The 9494-nt window shown below is 36.0% G+C and overlaps 1 protein-coding gene across 7 annotated transcripts in view; it reads right to left on the minus strand.

Annotated features, from left to right (window-relative positions):
- The window catches only part of syt2b (synaptotagmin IIb), a 50725-nt gene that overhangs the window by 4291 nt on the left and 36940 nt on the right, over positions 1–9494 (minus strand). For 6 of the 7 annotated variants that reach the window (XM_016557965.1, XM_016557968.1, XM_016557966.1 and 3 more), the window contains 4 exons: positions 7491–7731; positions 6172–6332; positions 2500–2631; positions 853–1020 (listed from right to left, as the gene is read on the minus strand). In XM_016557965.1, the coding sequence (XP_016413451.1) occupies positions 853–1020; positions 2500–2631; positions 6172–6332; positions 7491–7704 (675 nt within the window). In that variant the 5' untranslated portion in view covers positions 7705–7731. The remainder of the gene's footprint in view (positions 1–852; positions 1021–2499; positions 2632–6171; positions 6333–7490; positions 7732–9494) is intronic. The other variant, XM_016557970.1, reaches the window with a different exon arrangement.

A 9494-nucleotide genomic window follows, 5' to 3' on the forward strand; every position in this document is an offset into this window, starting at 1 on the left:
ACTATGTGACTCGAAGCCTATAAACTTGAAATATTAAGTTTAAATATTAAAATATTAAATGATAATACATAATCAAATATATTAAATGTATTTGTGACAATGTGAATCAAAGCTTTCTTTTATTTTTTTTAAATATGAAAAAATAAAATATTAATATATAATCAAATAGTTTAATATATAAAATATATTTAAGCATTTTTATAGAAAATTACATTCAGTTTACAGTTGATTTTTCTAATCGTGTGTTCTTGTAATTATTTTTTCACATCATTTGCATGAGAAAACCTCCTCCTCGCTTGGCTTTGTCTCACTCGTACAGTGTGCAGATACGGCCGATCCATTTTTAGAAACACAGTCAGCGTTCTCACCGTAAGGCAGGGGCTTTGAAGATGGCCAACTGTTCCTGTCCTAGATCACTTTTCTCCGAGTGAGACTATTAGAGCTCTAACAGTGTCCACCAGAGGATGCTCGGCCCCCCCGGAGCTCATTACTGACTCTGGGAAACTAAAGCTCATTCAGGAGCTGCTGGAAGCATTAAGACCAAAATGCTGGTGTTGCAGAAAACAGCCAATGAACACTAATGACAGACCAACATCACTCGAGGCATATCAGTATTTTTGTTTTCTTCAATATATGTAATGTGTTAGAGCCAGGGTTTTACTGATCATACAAGTTTTATTATGTATTATTAAAAAACGCGTGTTTGACTTTTGAGAAATCATTTATTTGATTAATTTAGAATATATACTGTTTATAATATATATTCTTTAAGGATAATATTATAATTGGAAACGCTTTATGCATCATCATGCGACATAACAATGAGTCATTTTAAAATGGTAAATGTCTTACCTTAAAGACAAAGGACTCATTGAACACTGGGTTGAGGGTCTTTTTGTGCACCTTAGTGTCAAACTTCTTCTTCTTGTCTGGTAGGATGAACACTTTAACATAAGGGTCGGATGTTCCGCCAGAGTCCATGGAAATCAGATCGGCACATTGCAAGATTCCCACTGTCAGCTGTGGATAAAAACAAAGGAAAAATCAGCATATTAGAATGATTTCTGAAGGATCATGTGACACTGAAGACTTGGAGTAATGATGCTGAAAATTCAGCTTTGATCACAGCAATCAATTATATTTGAAAACACTTGTTTGAAATTGTAATCAAATTTCTAAATATCACTGTTTTTACTGTATTTTTCATCAAATAAATGCAGAATTGGTGAGCAAGAGACTTCTTTTAAAAACATTTTAAAAATCTTACTTTACCTAAACTTTTGTACAGTACATGTCTTTTTCACAACTTCCACTGTACTGTTCCAGTGTAACGACACTAGCAATATCCTGTGGCTTTATGCATATTAAAATGGGAACTGACTGCATTAAAATACATAGTAAGAATAACGATTCACTGTCATTAACACTTGTTTAAACTCATTTGGGTGAGCCGTATGCAACTTTACCTACAGCTGTGACTCAGCTGATACTGAGCCGTGCTGTTAAACACTGTCATTAGTAAAAGATACAGCACTGTAGGAGCACAAACTTTCTCCAAGACCATCATACAGGGAACTTTAAAGAGATGTACCAGTTAAAGGAACAGTTCCCGAAAAAAAAAAAAATCTGTCATTGTTTACTCAGTCTCATGTCGGTACAAACACAAACATGCTGTTATTTTTCAGTGGGACACAAAACGAGGATTCTTGAGAATCTTCACAAAATTCCCATTAATTACTCCAACAACACTTACTTTCTTAATCATATAATTGTGGCCAAATGCATCTTAATATATTTTAATATGAGACAGAATGAATAACTGACAATACATACACCCCGGCATCTTAAAAAAAAACAAATCTGAATATATTCGCAAAAAAAGGCCTTTCCATCACATTTTTTTTTCACAAAATACAAATGAATATTCAAATTATATATAAGCTGTATCAGCTTATATATCAAAATAACAAAAGCAGTCAACAAAAAGTATTCAAAAGGTATCACTTAACTTACAATATTTAAAATATTAAAATACTCCATTTAATGTTGAAGAACTTTACATAAACACGTTTATAAAACAATAAATATGCTTTTTTCACAAAATCTGTAATTTTCTGTGGCTGTTTGGATGTGTAGCAGACCTATCGCTGACCTTGAAATCAGGATTAAGCATAAAATAATACATGTAAAAATGGGCTGAAAATTGAACAAATTGGTTGTAATCTGGCTCAGAGGAAGACGGGAATCATGTCTTTGTGATGCTTTTCTGCTGATTAAGGGATAACACAAGACTTTTTCGCCTTACAAATGGCTGTCGAAAGCAAAAATGCTACAAAATGCATAATTTTTTGTGATAAAATGTGACGTGCTTGAGCAAAACAGCCACTATTATTGGAATAAGCACCCCAAATTTAGTATGAAACTAGCATTGGATATGATTCAGGGCAATGTTACTAGTTTATATTCCAGCATATAATGTCATTAATCTGACATTCTGACCTTGTTATCCTGGAAGTCGTAATCCAAAGAATACTGAAGCTTTCCAAGTTTCTCCACTTCTTTTTCCTCTTCCTCTTTCTCCTCCTCCGTCAAACCAGTTTCTCCTTCTTCATCATCATCATCCTGGTGTTTCTGTGGTGCAAATGACAAATTGTTTTAGCAAGTCGATGTCTAGGATGAAAGTATATCTGGTTCCTGACTATAAGCATGCCACAAGCTCAGTTGCAGTAAGGTTGGAGAGATGCTTTTACCTGGCCTGACCTACTAGTTATCTGCCATAGTGCACTCGGAGTAATGTTGTCATTCAGGGCTGGATGTTGCAAATGACTCGAGTTCACAATTTTTATTGGTGACACTTTTTTATCTTGGCTTTCCAGAGTTTAATAAAATTATGTTTTGACTCTACATTCAAATTAGGTTTGGTAGTAAATGGAAAACAAAAGAGCTTTTATTGATATGCATAATTTGGCATGCAAGCGTTTTCTCATCAGCATGATAAATTTAACTGTTCATCAGTGATACTCCAGGGAACGAGTGATGACAGCAAATTTTTAAAGAAGAACAGATTCCTTTGTGCTATTCTTGGCGTATGAAATGCTGACATGTTGTTCTTGTGTGTTTTTGAACATCATCCAAACTGCAGGAAGAGAAAAGAAATCTATAATGTGCAGAATTAATTTTTTGTTTCCACAAATAGGTCACAATTCCAGCATTGTGCAGTGGCCTTTAAAAGTATTTGGACATTAATCACACTTCAAAATGTCTGAAAGACATTGCATTACAACAAGAGTTTTCAATGTTAAAATTAACAAACATTATTACCATCGTTACCTATGAAAATATAATAAAAATACAGAATATTTTTTAAAAGAAATTATGAAAAACCTGGAATTAGATATCAACATATCAAAATCAAGCATCATTTGTGTCTCAAATGCCACTTGGTTTGATATTTTGTTATCTAATGCAATTACAGTGAGACATTTTTAAGTGTGGCTGAAGCGTCTAAATAGTTTTTGGGTTCACTTTATGTAAAGATGATGCATAAAATAATTATTATGCTATATGAACTGAATCTTTGTGCATTACATCTTCAGGACAATATCATTCAGGGCTCAAAAAATTAACCAAGTTTTTAAAAGAAAATTAATGAGGGCTGTAAACTGGGTCCAGCTGCATAAACTTAGACTCTAGGTTAAGACAGTGTCTTAAAACCCTTTAACTGTCACCCGTCCCCTCTGTGGGACGCCTAAGTTTACTTCACTATATTACAATTAAATCCTAATCTAATCATGACAAACTATATATCGTTGGAAAGGTCTAAGACTCCTAAATAGATATTTTACCAATGTTTTTGTTAAAAATTATGTAGGAAAAGTAATAGATTAATTTATGACAAGAGTGCACCTCAAAAATCTACATCGTAACAGGAGTTCTGACCTTTGTCAAAAAAAGTTTTCTTTGTTGCCTTTTCAACTAGCAGTTAGCCAATAAGTAATCAGTCTTATTTTTTGGATTTAACTTAGACTAATCTATGCTTTTATGTAACTGAAGTTTAAAAACTTTATGACCAGTCTTAAAGAAAAAAATTAGATGACTAACTTGCAAGACCAGTCTAAACCTTTTATGCAACCGGCCCCAGATTTAAAGACTTTTTGATATATATTTTAATGTGCCACCAAAAAAATTGTCACTCTCAAGTCAGTTCCTAACCATATCCATATAGCAACAAATTAAAGGGCACAGCAGAATATGTGCTAATATTACATTTTACATATGTTTTGAAAGAATCCGGTACTTCATATATTTTTTGTTAATATATTAAACTGAATTGGTTGTATGATCATAGAGAACAAGAGCTGATATGACAAGCATACAAATGTAAGGTTTACTGCTAGTTATAGACCCTGAAGACATCAGGACTTTTAGTGCAGTTAAAACAGCCATGCCTTTTAACACATGCATTCATTGTGAGTCTTGTGGCTCGTCTCTTACTAACTCCAAACATCTTTCCAGTATTAGTGAGTTAATAGTTGTTCCATTCATACAGCCCACACAAGTACGACTCTTTGTTATTGTATTATGATTATTTTCGGTCCACTTAAGTGGGGTTTTCATTTGCATTGTAACTTCCCTTTGTTTTTAATTGTATTCTTGTCAAGCAGCAGGTACAAAAGGCTTAAAACAAGGAAGTTAACAACAGCCATTCCATCCAATCCCACCCACGCGGTGCTAGCACTCAGCGGCCAAACAGCTGTGCCGTTCATCCGTCCACCTACTGTAGCGCCGACGCCCATGAGCGTCAAGAAATGCGGCGCATTAGACATATAGCGGGAGGAAGGAGAGCAGAGAGAGAGGAAGAGGTTGAACTCACGACACACCAAAAAACAGAACCAAAGACAGTCAAGACAGTAAACAACATCAAGAGCACTATTGAGAGAAATGACACACTGCCATGTTTAAGACATCTGTATGCATACAGGTTTGGAATAAAGTTCTGGCATTAAGTGTTTAAAGGGGTCATATGATGCGATTTCAAGTTTTCCTTTCTCTTTGGAGTGTTACAAGCTGATTGTGCATAGATAAGATCCCTGAAGTTGCAAAGACTAAAGTCTCAAAACCAAAGAGATATTCTTTATAAAAGTTAAGACTCTGCCACGCCCCCCTAAAACGGCTCATTCTAACACGCCCCCACATATCTACCCCACTATGTGGAAATATTTGCATAATCCCGCCGCAAATGTGCACGCAAAGAAAGAAGGCGCGGTTTCAGTAACCACAGTTAGTGTTGATGCAGCCATGTCAGGGAGACGCTGTGTGTTTCAGTGCGAAAGCAAAAGCACTCTTCATTACTTTTACATTTACAAGAAAATGTCCTACTTTTTCAAATAAGTAACGCAAATGTTTTCCCATTTATTCACTGGCACCTCTCCTGTCCTCCTGGAGTGAGGTGCAAAGGCAGAGGTACTTCCTTCAGCCTGAGGCTTATTAATTTCACTTTTGGTGTGAAAGGGCCTTTACAGTTGCCAAAAATATAACTTTTGGGTTTTTTTGTTATTAAAATTAACAAGGAAGCCCGGCTCAGATGACAAAAATAGTAATGCATTAGTAACAAAGTTATAAAGTTAACATTAGTAACGCAACGTAATTAGTTACTTTTTAATGAAGATACAATATTGTAATACATTACTTTAAAAAGTAACTTTCCCTAACACTAAGGGAAACAGTATGTTTCTGGAAACATTAAGTCTTTGTAATTATACACTGTATGTATTATTATGTATGTAATCATTTCTTAGAATGAGTTTTAAAGCTCCTATCTTTTAATGATTAAAAATTACATGAGCAACACACTTGTTTTGGAACATCCAGTGTACCATTTCTCTTCAAAGAAAACCAAACACTCACATTACTCACAAACACAATAAAGCAAACCATCACATGACAAACTCTCCTTCATTATCAGTGCAACCCACACTAAAGTGGTCTGAGGCCTGTTTTCATTTCTTAATGATGCAACACTAATTTAGTTGATGTGCCCAGTTAATACAGAAGTTAATATCATCTAGTTTTATTTCTAAATTCAAACAGATTAAAGTGTGCATCAAAGTTGTTTTAGCTACATTATGTAATGCTGTCATGTTGGGAGCTACTGAACACTCTGTTACATACATCTCCACCCTGCATGTTCTTCATGTTGAAGCCGTCCTTTCCCTTTTTGCCTTTCTTGTTCTTCTTCTTCTTACAGCAGCATTTCTTAATGATACAGAAGCAGCAGGTGAGGATGAGGAGGGCGGCCACAACAGCGATGGCGATGAGCGCCCACGGAGGCACTGCAGAGCATCATGGGATAAAAATCAAAGAGATTTATTCAGACGAAAGGTTGTCACTGAGCAGCCTTGAAGATGATTTTTGAAATGTCAACCAAAAAGGGTGGAGCAAGTTATGAGATTTTAATTAAATATTACAATACAAACAAGTTTTCAACAAAGAAACTAAATAGTGAATTGAGATTGCATGTTGAATTGAAGGGCTATAAAAAGAAAAATCACATTAAAGGAATAGCTCACCCAAAATTGAAAATTTGCTCAAATTGTTCTCACCTTCAGGCCATCCAAGATGTAGATGAATTTGTTTCAGAACAGATTTGGAGAAATGTAGCATTACATCACTTGCTCAGCAATGGATCCTCTGCAGTGAATGGGTGCCGTCAGAATGAGAGTCCAAACAGCTGATAAAAACATCACAATAATCCACAAGTAATCCACACCACTCCAGTGCATCAAAGGCGTTTTAACGTTAAATATGTGCTTCTGGCCAAAATAGTCAATAATCCATAATAACACTTCCTCCAGTGAAAAAGTCCATCTCCTGTTGTCCTCTCACATCAAAATCCACCAGCATATTTGTTTAGAACTGTTTTGACTTGCAAATGGTGCTTTTTTTGCAAACTTTTTCACTAGAGGAAGCGTTATAATGGACAGAGGATTTGTATTGAAGCCAGAAACAACGGTTTGAAGTTAAAAATGTCTTGATGATGAATAAGCTTCTTACAAACAAACTGTTTTTTGCTTCTCAATACATTAACTGATGGACTGGAGTGGTGTGGATTACTTGTGGATTATTATGATGTTTTTATCAGCTGTTTGGACTCTCATTCTGACGGCACCCATTCACTGCAAAGGATCAATTAGTGAGCAAGTGGTGTAATGCAAAATTTCTCCAAATCCGTTCCGATGAAGAAAAAAACGTATCTACATCTTGGATGGCTTGAGGGTGAGTAAATTCTCAGCAAATATTCATTTTTGGGTGAACTATTCCTTTAAGTTGCTCTTTATTGCATTGCACTTCTACTGTAGGTCAGATTGGTCAGATATCTAGGGGCCAGACAAATTGGCTAGTGTTAAAATCCATAAAACATCTTCGGCATAATGATACACTATTGATTTTCTTGATCTAGTGGCACTGTAAAATATCTCAGCAGGACTTACATGGGATTTTATCGATCTCATTGAGGAACTTGCTTTTGATTTCCTCAAAGACATCATTCTTGTTGACGGGTCCCTCAGATTCGGTGGAGTTGTCCGCAGGTGTGGAGACGGCAGGGGCCATCGTTATGGTGTGTGACGGGTGGGTGCCGCCGAGTCCCGTGGGCTCCGGGCCCACCATGGCTTCTGGCTTCTTTTTGAAGAGGTTCCACTTCATGATATCTGGCTCGAGCACTCAAGGACCCTAAAAAAGATTATTGAAGTCATATGTTGAAGTATTGAAGTCTGGAATGCTTTTTGATTGTAAGGATGATAAGAACAATTGTAGCCTTAAAAACATCAGCGCACTACCGTCTTTTAAGTAGGAAGTGTGAAAGTTGCAGCTTTTAAAAAATACTCAAATGCAATTTTAACAGTATATTTATTATTATGAGAAGCTTCAAACCAGAAGCTTCCTCTTGAATAAATAACAAAGAAGCACAAGTGAAAAGAAAATAAGGCTGAGAACTCTCAGAAGCAACATGGACAGCTCTTTTTAATAACGAAATGGATGGCCTTGCATTTAAATAATGAAAGGGAGAAATAAAGCATCAGAGCTTCAGGGTGTTATAGTCTGTGTAGTGTAAAGCAATATTAAATATGTGTTCTGAGTTTGTCACACCACAGAAAAATGTGTTATTAACCACCCAGCCTGTCATGAAACTGCACAGGTACACGAAGGTTGAGGAACCAGACGCAGTATTTATTAAAGGGGTAATCCACAATTCAAAGTCCAAAAACAGGCAAAGGTCATAACACGGGCAATCAGGCCAAACAATAACAATAGGGCAAAGATAAATCCTAAACAGGCAGGGAAACAAATCCAGGAAACAAGACAAGAGAGAACCAAGAAATGAAGCTTAGAATTGCAATACAAGACTTAGCAACGAATGACAGAATGAACCAGGCTTATATAAGGTGAGCAACAAGACACAGGTGCAAACAATGAGAGCTGATGAGTGTGTGCAAAGGATTATGGGGAATGAAGTCCATGTTAGAAAGATAGTGAACAAGGAGGGAGGGAGTCCCCTCTGGAGGAGCTCATGGGCACTCCAGCAGGTGATTGTGACATGGCCAAATTTGAATGATAAAAAAACCCGCCATGTAAATAAAATAAGATATCAAAATCTTGAATAAAATAAGCAGTATTCTCTGATTTCAGCCCCTCCCAAAAAATCCTGAACACGAAAATGGTGAAAACCTATTTAACGGTCTAACTCCACAATTCAGTACTACATAGTTCACAGTCTTTGTAATGTGTTTTCAGCAATACATTTCTAACATTTATAATGGGTTCAGAAACAATTCTCTGAATTGCCTTTACACAGACTTTAAAGGATGCTGTGCAAGATAAACAACAGAACACTGCACTGCAGGACAAAACACGAGACAGTTTGTCCTGGGACGCCTCGGTGCATTCAACTTGTTCTGGTTCCTGTAAATTTTGCACTAATTTTCCTTTAGGTTATACAAAAGGCATTATTCCTCGCATTACTTACAACATCCTTGTGTGCAACAGAAATGGGAGAGAATTCTGTCTCTGATTTGACATTCACTGCAGTATCCACCTCCAAAATGTCAGATAATATCTGCTGTCACTGCAAATAGCTTCGCACAACCTTGTGAATGAAAACCCACCAAACTTATGACTTTAAATGAGGGCAGCTCTGCTGGCAGGTTGTACATTCTGCTAGATAATATTTAAAATGAAATGAAACGGCAGGACGAATCACAAGGACTCTTAACAAGGAGCTCTGATATGTACTATATGGAGATGAATATGTGGATTAATAAAGAGGTTTGAAACTAGATACTGGCACAAAAAAATTGCAGTTTATTTTTGCTGGTGGATAGACACAGCAATGAATAAACATTATCTAAATAACATGACTTTGGCAAAAAATGAAAAGATGTATAGATATTGGATGTGATTAAGAGTCTTGAAAACACATGCTTCACTGCATAAAA

This window comes from Sinocyclocheilus rhinocerous, unplaced genomic scaffold, assembly GCF_001515625.1.
Source record: "Sinocyclocheilus rhinocerous isolate Xijiao unplaced genomic scaffold, SAMN03320098_v1.1 scaffold1488, whole genome shotgun sequence".
Classification (NCBI taxonomy): domain Eukaryota; kingdom Metazoa; phylum Chordata; class Actinopteri; order Cypriniformes; family Cyprinidae; genus Sinocyclocheilus; species Sinocyclocheilus rhinocerous.